Genomic DNA, 12,146 nt, shown 5'->3' with positions numbered 1-12,146 from the left:
CCTCCAACATCAGACTGGGAGTCTCAAATATAAACTTAGATTTTTTGCAACTCTGCTGGCAGCATCCAGAATATTACACTCAGACACAGGCTGAGGAAAGCACGGAAAAAAACCCTTCTTCAAAATCACCAGAGCAAACCCTGAGACAGGCTGACAGTAAATTGCTGTAAAATATTTTCAGATTGATTTTTGCTAGGCCAAAGCCAAGCTGGTTTGTGGCATTCAGGAGAGACATCCTTAGGGGTTCTTTACCTTATTTCACAGGGAATTAGCACAATTCCTGTCCCACTTACAGCAACTGGTCCATCCCTACTCATTGACAAACAGGGGGCTGCTGATGGGAATACTCCATTTATTGCAGATGCAGTTTCAGAATACATTTCTTTGAACAAATTGTTTTTATTGCAGCCATCAGATGTTTTTTGAAAGACTCCTAGGAGAGCTCACAAACCCCCCCCCAAACAAAAAAACCATGACAACTCACAGACAATGCCAGGCACAGTTTCACCCCCTACAGAAAACTTCGTGCATCTCCACATGTAAACAAGATGTTTCAGCTGAGCAGGGAGCCCAGCTTTGGGTTGGAACAGAATATTACACTTCTTTAGGAAGAATCCAGATGCTGCAGGAGATGGAAGTGGTGATAAGGGAGGTCCTGGGGGGCTCTGATGCAAAGCTGTTCACAATTTGCTCAGGGGCTACTTGAGTTGCTCAGTTTATGCCCCCATCTTCTGTAGGATGTCAATGCTAAACTGTATGGCATGTAAATCCAAACCAAGCTGATGTCTTACAGCCAAGTATTTACTATGTACAAACAAAAACATCTGTAAATAAGGTATTCAGGAGAGAGAGGTAAAAAGAAGCATCATAGAGGTTTACTTCATTTTGGTGTACGGCACTGATGGATGGCAAGATTTAGTGTACAGTCATTTGAAACAAGCTCCAACTCTCTTTACATCTTTTTCTTTTTAATTATGGTGGTTTTATATAAATTAAACTACAACGTTTTTATACAAGTGACCTATTTTTGACCCTCTATACCCTTACCTTTTCCTCTTTTAAAAACTATACTTTCTTTTTAATCACCCATTTCTGGGCAACTGACATTTAAATTTTTTTTAATACTTATCTCACCATACCTCTACTGACAATTATGAAATCTTACTATAGAAAAGTGTGTGATTTTGTCTTTATTTTTTTTTTTTAAGCTGTGATATTGGCTAATTATGTATGTTTATTGCTAAATATAATACTCTAGCACATATTAAAGCATTCTACCATTAGTAGTGCCTTTAGGCTAAACTTTGTAAAGCTATGTGTGTATATATATTCTAGATTGCATTCCATTACTAGTCACTAACAACAAAAAGAAGTATCAGTACCGCTGTCAGCTAACATAATCATCCAAATTTAGGTATTAACTTAAACTAGAATGGAAAAATTGATACTTTAAAAAAAAAAAAGTATAAAACAAAAAAAAAAAATTAAAACACGTTATTGATGCAGTATTTCTCATGACATGGGCAACTTACAGAAAATATTACATTGTCAACTAAAGATATTTCTTCCATGCCTTAGTTTAAAGTGCAGAAAGAAAAAAAGACTTCTGTTTTACAAAAGTAACCATTGTTTTTATAGGTTTACTGCACACCTTTCCCAAGCAACTTTACTTTACATGCTTTTTGGGTTGACCAAATGCCAGCTGAAATCACTGTTCAGATACATATTTATGAGTGTCAGTAGGAGAGTTTATATATTTCACAGCATGGGTTTCTTTAGGAATAAAGGCTCTTGTGCAAAGGCAGTACTATTCTGATGAATGTCTAGACTGATTATTAAATACAGTGCTAATATACATGGTTTTAACTGGGATAATGCAAAAAGACATTTTGGTAAATAAACATAAATATAAAAAGAACAATTTAGCACTTTTTCCTTTTTTTTTTTTCTTTTTTTTTTTCTTTTTTTTCTTCTCCCAAACTGATTGGTCCAGCATCTTTAAGGGCCTTCTATGGTTCTTTCTCAAATTGTCTCAAACCTGCTGAGAAAGAGACAGATTAAATATGGCTTGAAAGAACCCAAACACATCTCCAGAACAGAAAAGGCACAGCTCTCAAGGTTAACAGGTAAGGATACGGGGTGGGAGTGTTCTGCTCATGCACTGGGTTGCTCTGAGGTGGGTCCCAAGAGGACAAAAATCAGATTTCAGCCTCTGAGGAGAGGCTCAGCAGTGCCCAAACCCCTGGGACAGCTCCTGTGGGTGGAGAACACTTTCCATGGGGACACAGCTGCACTAACCCTGAGCCAGCCCAAAATCCTCTCCCCTGACACTTTGGTTTAAAAAAGGACAAGAGGAGCAAAACAATTCTGCTTTGCACCACTCTAAACCAAAAAGAAGAGTTCACAGGTATACCATACCTCTGGCTTCACATAAAAACACTAAAAATGTTTGTGCACACATTAAAGTGTAGAAAACCAAGAGTTTCTCTATATTTGATCATTTCCCTCAGTAAAGAATCGATGTTGCAAAACATCCTTAAAGCTGTTAAACCGGTCAGCAAACTTCCATTCTCCCCAACTGGTTCTCAGCCATAAAATGAGTTTAATTGGCTGTATTTGGAGTGCTTTAGGTTAAAATAAAAAAAAAAAGCTAAGAGGGCAATTTTGCTGATTTCTTTCTGTAAAACTAGGTTGTGTTTCACCAACCAGTGCTTTAAAAATGACAATAAAAAAAATATTTTTGCCTTGAAAAGAACATTAGTGCACAGCTCCAGCAAAAGCAGTTTCTCAGCCATTCGTGTTCCAATGACATTGCAATGGAATTTGTGAAAGGCAAAGGGAAAAAGGAGTTCTGGGCATCAACATGAGCAGCTGCAGAATTTTAAAACACAGGTACACCTGTGCAAAAATGTGGCAATGGTACTATATAATAATAGGTATTAAAATATCTGCATTGTATTATTATATGCATATCATCAAATATTGTATGTAGTATTTTATTATTTATGTATGCTAACATTATATGTATAATATTTATATTATATGTATAATATGCATTAATAGATATTATACTATGTATTATATCATATCATATTACATAATATACATTATTATTTTATATATTAATATATAAATGTATTTATATTTTTTATCTTTATATATTATATTATATTATATTATATTATATTATATTATATTAATTATATTATATTATATTATATTATATTATATTTTATTATATTATGTTATAATAATATAATATAATATAATATAATATAATATAATATAATATAATATAATATAATATTATTCTATATGATATAAATAATTATTAGTATATATTATATGTATTTTATATATTTGTATATTTATATATTATAGAAAATGTATATTAATATATATTTTTATATATTTGTATATTTATATATGATGTAAATATATATATGAATATATGTGAATATATAATTGCATAATTATATATAATTAATATAATATATTAATATATTATATTATATATACTAGAATAGAGTATATAATATTATGTATAATATAATATAATATAATATAGAAATATAATATAGAAATTTAATATAGAAATATAATATAAAATATAATATAAAAATATAATAAAGATATATAAAAAATATATGATATTCAACTATAGAAACAGGTGCAATGTGTGTATTATGGGCATTACTTACCATTAGTCTCTGATTTTTTCCCCATAGCTGATACCTGTTTGAAAAAGCAAAAAAGCCATTATTAAAATCCCATGTAGGAGAACATTGCTATTTATAACAGGAAGAGAAAATCAACCCCATACAAAGGATGGATGTCCACACATAACACAGCTCTGCCAAACAGGAATAGAAAAGCCAGACACTGCTTTCTGAACCTCATTGTGCTTTTTTCTCTAGATAAAAAGGTGGGTGAGGAACAGAATATTTTCCTCTCAAGGCTGCCCAGAAGTGTTTTTACCTTAGAAGAAGCAGCTGGCTTCTCCACTGACTGCTTCTCCCAGAGATTGCGTTTGCCAGATACATCTCCTGGTCTTAAATCCTGTATTTTAAATGTCAGAGAACAGAAACCAACATTAGCTCAGGTTTATATTCCTTTGTTACAGAAAAGGTTACAATGCAACTTCCTCACAAGAGAATTTGAGGAACATCCACTAGAGGTAAATATTACATTGTTTATCAGTTATAAAGAATTATATTTCACAAAATAACTCCAAACACATCCATGTTTTAAGACAAAAAACAATTCTGTTGCATCTATTTCATGTGGCACAGACTGGCCTTTACTCAGTATGCACAACTTAGGGAGTGTAGTGAAGAATTACTGCACCATCAGTTTTTTACAAAAAAAACAAAAAAATCCAATTTCTGCAGAAAAAACCCCCACATTTTCTCAGGGACAATGTTTCTGCTAGGGAGGAATTCAAAAGTAGCTTGTCTTGGTTATTTTAGATCAAAATCAAAATATTTTATTTGGAAAAATAATTACTTATTTATTTAAAATTGTGCAAAAAAAATTGAGTTAGACTTTTAATACAACAGAAAAGCAGATCCTACATCCTTAAATACAGATTTCAGCACTTATCACTGTAGTCCTTCATATCCATTTTAATTTCCCTTGCATCCCTTGTAACCTTAGGATGTGCCCATCACAAGCCTGACAGGAAAAAAACATACCAAAACAGAGGTAAAGTCATTAAAGAATAGTAGTATTCTCTGAAAATGAGTGTATTATGGAGACTTTAACCAAAACTCTATAAAAATGTCAATTATTTTTTGGGGAAAAGGAGGGCTGCAAATGAAAATGACATCTGCTGGGGAGATGGATTGATATCTACCTCTGTGCATGGCAAATAAGAGACTCAAACAATTTTGGACATCAGTGCTCTCCTTTTCAGCAAGTATTCCAGTCCTGCACGGCCTCCAGCATTTCCTACTGGCCATCCAGGGATGTAGGCAGGGAAGTTTTCTGCACATGAGAATTTCTACCTGTAAAATGCTCAGTGATGAATGGAAATGAGGTTCCTGCAAGGGGTATTTTGCAGAGAACTGGTGAGAATTTGCAGCCACACAGGGTTGCTGATGATCAGAACTTGCAGCCAATTCTGCACTTTAAAAAGGGAGGTCATTAACAAAAGAAGGAGGAAAGCAGCCAACTTTGACCTGATCACAAAGCCACTTGCAGGGGACACCACCACAAACCCATTTCCACAGTCCTGAAATGATTTGTGATCTGTGATTTAGGTTCATGGTAGAACTGAAATATTTGCTCTGCCCTGAATTCAAATATTCAAACTCCAGAAGAATCTTGATGGTCACAAAAACTTTGAATGTTTCTTTACTCTGGCACAATGTGATGGGGGTGAGAAGTTATTTGCTAAATAAGAAATTCTGGGCTTCCCTTCGGTTTATCCTGACTAAGAAAAAGTAAAAATCACACATTATAGATGTATATAAACCTTCATAGCCAATTATAAACAGATTTACCTGACCAACTTAGCAAACAGACCCCCAAAGAAGAAGAATAGGAGGAGGGCGTGATCCTTCAAGCAGAGACATTGAAAGAAGAAAGAGCAATCTATTGAGAAAGAAGGAAATTAAGACATAGATAGAAACAGTTGGTTGAGGGAAAAACAAGAGATTAGTTTTACATTGTCTAAAAGATTCAACTTAAAAGAAAGAGAGAAAAATCTGGAGGCAGGGTCTATACTGGACAACGCTGCAAATTTCAAACTCCTCTTTAGGACAAACAGGAGTGTGAATTGAGAAAGTGTTTGCACTTTTTATAAAGGGCAGGTGAACTGGCAGAAAAACAATGCACAAGGATACGAGAATAAATCAGTTCTTGAACAAAATCCTGAAGCTGAATCATCAACATCACAAACAATTCTCCAATATGGACACCCACATTCTGGTTCCTCATCCTTACCCTTCCCCACCCCACAGTTACCTCCTGCTGCTCCTTCCCACGTTCTGAGTGATAATAATGAAATAATGAGTTTATTATAAATACCTCAACAGTATTTTCTGCTCTGATTCTGGCTGAATTAATGGGCAGGCTAAAGGGCCTTCATTTGGAGGTACATTTAGGCTCAGAAAGAACTAAATTATTCCAGTTGTGTTTTAAAACATACTTGGAAGATTTTTTTTACAGGGCAAGGGCCAAACTCCAAGTGTGAGCAAGTGTGCAGCCTGGGGTCTGTGGCTGGTCATTTCTAAATTGTAAATGTAAATTCTAAATGTAAAGCCTTTCACAGGTGGTGAATTAAAGTCATCCTCTGCTTCCCTGAGCTTTAAGGTGAGAACTTCCCTGTTTCCTGTCCCCGTTTTCTGACTGCCAAGGAGTCTCTGTGAGCTTCCAAGAGGACACAGAGTTCCTCCCAAGGCCATCAGCTGGTGGAGGAAGCTCCCTCTGCCCCAGGAAAGAAGAGAAGGCTGTTCCAAGTTCACTTACAGAAGGTTTTGGAGCAGGGGATTTGTTGCTCTCTGGGGTCTTGGTCAACCACTCGTTGATACGACTGGAGACACCAACCTTCAGTCCAGCAGTTTCCTGCAAAATGATAAAATCCAGTCATAAGACCTTGAATGGCTTTTGCTCTGTTTACCATGGTTTAGATTTAAAGCAAAGCCAAGTTTAGCAGAGAGGTCCTCACTGAGCCTGTGGCTTGCTCAGAGACATTGTCCCTATGAATTACACAGTGCTGCTGCCCTCTAGGTCTCAAAAATCCTACAAAACCATCTTCACTTTACTGCTGCCCCAGTAATAAATGTCAGACTAATAAATAAAATAAAATAAATAAATGTGTTGTTTCTACCACAACCCCAAACTCCAAAAACCTTTAGCTTAAAGAGAAGACATCAGCTCAAATCTACTTTTTTTCTCTTGTTAAACTAATTTTTTTTAAAAAGCATACAGTGGTACTTTTAAGAAATGGCCTAGAATTTAAAACATTAAATCTTTAAAAGGCGAGAACAAATTAATAAAATGTAATTACTGGCTGTAATAACCCACTTCAATCCATGGCTCATCAATTTGCCATTTGATAAATGCTCAGCAACTCACATCAATTTACAGAATGAAAATGTTGCCTTAAGGGTTTACATAGAAAAGATAAAGGCCTCACAAATACTTCTATGAATTATCTAGAAAATATCATCCTTATCCTGCTTATTCAAATCTCTTCTGCTCCCCAGAAGAATTTTGCCCTACTCAAAGAATTTCTTTGTACTCTGCTTGAATGCCCCAGATGTATTTTTCTAAGATATCCGATGTGGCTCTGGAATGTCTCATAACTGAGCTCAGTAGGTCACTAAATTCTTCCATTATATTTAATATTGCAGCCACACCATCTTGTGGATTTCTGAGGTCTTCAGGATCCTTTGGGATATTCTTCAGCAGTGATGTCAACAGGAGCAGGCTGGCTCACTCAGAGGAACACAAACAGCAAGGTCAGATCCAGAGCATAATCCTTTATAATCACTAGGTTTAATTAAACACATACCTTATTTGGTGTTCCTGTCCCAGAAGGTGATGAAAAAACATTCCCTTTCTCCCACATGCTCTTGATATTGCGGACACCCTCAGCTGGAACGTGAAGGTCAGAAGCTTTAGCTGGTCTTGAAGCCTTTGTGCCCTGGGGAAGAATTGCCAGTTGGTGTTCACCCAGCTGTGAAAGTGGCTTTTTTTTTTTTTACAATTTTTTTCTTTTTTTAAAAAATTAATTTTTAAAAATTAAATATTTATTTAAACATTTTATTTTTGGCTCTCTTATTTTTTGCGTTTATTGCCTTCCTAAAACCCGTGGCAAAACTTAGCTCTGCACACAACTGCTCCAAGGCTTTAAAATCATAGTTGGCACCTGGATCCTGGAAAATTGGCTCTTTTAGGGACTGAGCTAGGGAAATCCTTCTGCAGAGGCAGGGGGAAAGGCTGCTCTGTCACTCAGCATCACACTGCTCCATCTGCCCCAGAAAACTGAACCTCAGCATTGCAGGGGTAAATCTCAGCAATTACAGTGTGTTTGAAACAAGGTGTTCTTTCAGAGTGGAGAGTTGGGTGGGAGTTTTGGGGTGTGTTTTGGGAGAAATGTGTCTTTTGCATGGTTACTAAAAACACCAGGCCAAATTCACCCTCCTCCTTCTTTTCAAAATTCTTGCACATTTTACATATCATAGGTTTGATGAGAATAAGGACCTGTATGAGTCATGCTTTGCCTCTCTAATTGCAAAGCAAGTCAGATTTGGCAACTTGTGGATGTATCAGAAGCTCAGCAAAGGAAATATTTCAGGTCAGATGGCAGCTGGCTATAGTGACATCAATCTCCTATTTGACCATGGACAGAAAAAGCCCTCAGTTCTGGCTCTTAGGCACAGTTGCCAAAAACACCTGGGGTCAAATTCTGCGTTTTGATGTGATTTTGACATCCCTTTTGTCAGTTCTCTGCAGAGTATGTCTTTGCCAAGGAATTTCACTGTGAGGTGGCAGCCAGCAGCACAGAGCCAGGTCCTTCTTCTTCTAAATAAGCTGCCAGGCCAGCTTTGCTCAACATGACCACCAGCTCTGTGCTGACAGAGCACATCTCTGTCATGAGATGAGAGATTGCCTCTCATCAAGCAGAGGATGTGACTGACTCAAGGTGCTGATTGAACCCTCCAAAGCTACTGCAAGCTTACAGAACAGCATGAAAGGGAAGACACAAACCTGAGGTTTTGTTTAGATACACCTCTAGGTGTTGGTTACAGATGTGCCTCAAGCATTTTGTTCTTGAAGTCACATTAAGGAAGAGTTTGTGATCAAAAAAAACCCTGCAATTCTTGAACAGCAAAACAAAGGCTGATTAAAGGCCACAAAGCAATTAATAACCAGATTCATTTACTGGAATTAACTTACCTCAATTGCACTGGTGTACTGCTCAAGTCTACTGTCAATCTTTGAGACAACTGCTGTTGTCTGGGTGGGTTTCATACCACTATAGGAAGTGGGGAAAAAAAAATAAATGCAAGAATTATTTTCTCTCCACTTAAACACTACTGTTTGCAATAAACTTATTGTTTCTTTAATTTACCTCTTTTGAGCGGATTTGTTCAAGAATTCCGTTCGCTCCTCTATCTAGAAAAGAGAGGAACAAAAGCTTTAAGTTTCAAGTTAATAAAGAGCCAGCCTGTGCAAGGCCAGCCTGAAACGTCATTTCAAATGTCAAAAAAGTCAGTCTGAAAGAGATACATTCCAACAGAAATGTCACAGACACACACAAACAAAGGTTTTATAGATAGGAGCCTCTTATGCTGCAGATTCATAAAAATGGATATATTTTCTCCATGAATGTTTGCACCCTACAGATTTCTTCAGTGCCTCACATGTAACAGGAGAATAAATGAACAACACAGAAAGAGGAAATGGGAAGGAGTCTGTCTTGTGGAAGGGACTGAGATCCACTAAAACCTGTGTCGTCCTCACATCTCCCACACAAGAGCAAGGACGTATCTCTTGATATAGACAGCAAATTAAATCAAGTTTTTCTGAGATGAGACATCAGACTAGGCCAGGTTTGGAGCTCAGCCACAAAGCCTCCCTTACTCATGTTTTTGGAGGACACTAACAATTTAAATTTGAGCTCCAAAACACCCATCAGTGTAAACCCTGCTCACGTTCAGGCAGGGTCACTGCTGAATCAGTATCTACCAGCTGTTATTATACAACCTGGTATCTGACATTTCATCATTATTTTCTACTCTATAAATAGGAAAATATTGTGACATTTCCAGGGAGGAAGACTCATGAAGGTCTCATATGACTTCTGTCAAATCTCTCAATACTTTGAAAACAAAAAACTCCATCCCTGAATAAAGTTTTAAAACATTTCACAGTGGGGAAATGGGGAGCATGTGCATCTATTTGTATTCTGGGTCAAGAAATATTTTCATCAAACTTCCTCAAGTCTTATCTACATTGCATTGTCCCACTTATCACTCCAGGCTCTACAGTTTCACTTAGAAGTAAAATACATGCAAGCAGCTCCAGGGGATTGAAATGATTAATAATCATCCTTGGCTGGATTCCTGGGGATTCCCCAGTCCCAGCAGGGTCTGTCCATGTTCAATTTACTTTAACTGAAGTAAAACTGCTCTGGCATTCGTGCCTTCAACACGAGGCAGTGACAGCCTTTCCTTTAAATGGTTCTCTTCAGTGCCTTTAGCATCCAAGGCTATCCCAGAACACCAAATCCCACAGCAATCCCATCAAAGGGCATGCAGGGTTTATTTCTCAAGCCCTTGCAAGCAAAAGCTCAGTTCACTTGAGTGCAGAATTTGCCAAACCAGCTCCCTGGAGGAACTCCAGCTACCACCCATCCTGCTCAAAGGCACCTCTGAAGCTCTAAAACGCACACACAATTTACAGAGCAGTTTCCATTAGCACTTTTAGCTGCCAAAACACGAGCTGAAAGCAGTCCTGAGTGCGAAGATGGGATTTGCTAGGACAAATCCTGTTTCAGTGGAGAGATGTCACAAGGTGGCAGCAAAAGAACGGCAGGAGCTCTGCACACCCACAGGAAGAGGTTACAGCTCTTTCACCCACAGGAGTGCAGCAATGCCACAAAAAGAGCAAGGAAATGGTTCAAAAGTGACCAAACAGACCAAGGATGGTCACCTCAAACACGCTGCCTCACGCCTGCTGTGGTATAGTAGAAGTTTTCCCCTGATTTTCTGTGTCAATGTATCAAAATGATGGGTTATTCCAGCAAGAGCCCCCAGTTTGTCCCCAGTTTGTCCCCAGTTTGTCCCCAGTTTGTCCCCAGCTGCATCAGTGAAACCCTGGTGGGAAGCAGGGACAAATAACATGGACTATCCCAAAGAACCAGGACTCAAGGATATTGCCCAATAATTCATTTACAGGATCTTCACTCTCTTTCATGTGCAGGTAGGAGAGATGCTTCTGCACAGAGGGGAAAACCAGACTTGAGTGGGCACTGGTGGAAGAGGTGGGAAGGAAGAGGAATATTATCCTTGTAAAGTAAAAGGACAAAAGTGGGTTCATTCTTTACCCACTAGTAACAGAGGCTCTCAGAGGACCAGCTGTGGGATCAGGAAAAGGTCAGGGGTTGTTCAGAAGAAAAAAGTGGAAAAGCAAAACCAGAAAATAAACTGGAAGGAGTCAGGAAGAAACCCTAAGAACTGGGCAAGGCCTTCTGCCTTGCACAGAGGGATAAAATATCTTCTGCACTTTTGTGTGAGGATTTATTGTGGAATATCCTCCCCAAAACATAGCAGAAACAGATATCAAATACACCCAGAGGAAACAAACCCATGCACAGGTGTACTCAACAAAAAAGTCAAATACATTTACACTGCACAGCAACACCTAAAGATCATTTACTCACTGCACATCACACAAACTCCATGCAAAGAACTTAAAACATTTCGCACATACAGTGAACAGTATGACAAAATAGATCTGTAAAAAAAACAGGCAAAGCAAAGTGGTTAACAAAAGATGTTTTCTCAGTTTCAGACCAGGAAATAAAAATAATCTTTTTACTGTATTCATCTTAACAGGATCTTGTTCAATAGCTTGGGCTGTGTTTTGTCACCATGGAATACTTTCAGAACACACACTCAAAAAAGTCAACCTGCCAGCCTCTAATTAAATTATGACCAGAAAGAATGAGTTAACACACAATATGAGATCATGACTCAGGAAACAAAAACTATTGGATATTCCCAGTAAAACACTCTTCACAGAAAGGTATTACACCATTTTTAGGAGTTTTAAACTGGGTATTGGATATTACACAACAGAAACTCGCAAATGGATCCATAGAAAACTCCTCTCAAAAAATGTGTCAAGGAGGAAGGGGAATAAAAAATGAACAGAGGGAGAAATGAAACCCTGTATTTTGATTTTACCTCATATCCAACATGTGGAAGGACCTAGTGGGAATCCATTGGAGGAGTAGTCCCTGGGAGAGGCTTCTCCTTATCCTCCCTGAGTGGCTAACACAGTCTCTTGCTTCATTAAGCACAGTTATGCTTTTTCCTGCTGTCAGCAGCATCTCAGCAGAGTGTGCCAATTTAGAATTTAGCTCAATTTACCTTCCAGACTCAAGTGCTGCCATCAGCATCAAAGATGGG

General features: G+C 37.7%; 1 protein-coding gene across 6 annotated transcripts in view; it reads right to left on the bottom strand.

Annotated features, from left to right (window-relative positions):
* Positions 1–332: 332 nt before the first annotated feature.
* The window catches only part of CALD1 (caldesmon 1), a 152,905-nt gene continuing 141,091 nt past the window's right edge, over positions 333–12,146 (bottom strand). For 4 of the 6 annotated variants that reach the window (XM_088055025.1, XM_088055028.1, XM_014256078.2 and 1 more), the window contains 7 exons: positions 9,083–9,126; positions 8,908–8,986; positions 7,520–7,651; positions 6,472–6,567; positions 3,979–4,059; positions 3,702–3,735; positions 333–2,041 (listed from right to left, as the gene is read on the bottom strand). In XM_088055025.1, the coding sequence (XP_087911151.1) occupies positions 2,010–2,041; positions 3,702–3,735; positions 3,979–4,059; positions 6,472–6,567; positions 7,520–7,651; positions 8,908–8,986; positions 9,083–9,126 (498 nt within the window). In that variant the 3' untranslated portion in view covers positions 333–2,009. The remainder of the gene's footprint in view (positions 2,042–3,701; positions 3,736–3,978; positions 4,060–6,471; positions 6,568–7,519; positions 7,652–8,907; positions 8,987–9,082; positions 9,127–12,146) is intronic. The other 2 variants (XM_088055026.1, XM_088055029.1) reach the window with 1 other exon arrangement.

The sequence above is a fragment of the Pseudopodoces humilis genome, chromosome 5 (genome assembly GCF_049639895.1).
Source record: "Pseudopodoces humilis isolate 2021_Gansu_Grassland_sample_001 chromosome 5, ASM4963989v1, whole genome shotgun sequence".
NCBI lineage: Eukaryota > Metazoa > Chordata > Aves > Passeriformes > Paridae > Pseudopodoces > Pseudopodoces humilis.
Note: the sequence above shows the minus strand (reverse complement) of the source record. Positions and strands in the feature narration are given on the sequence as shown.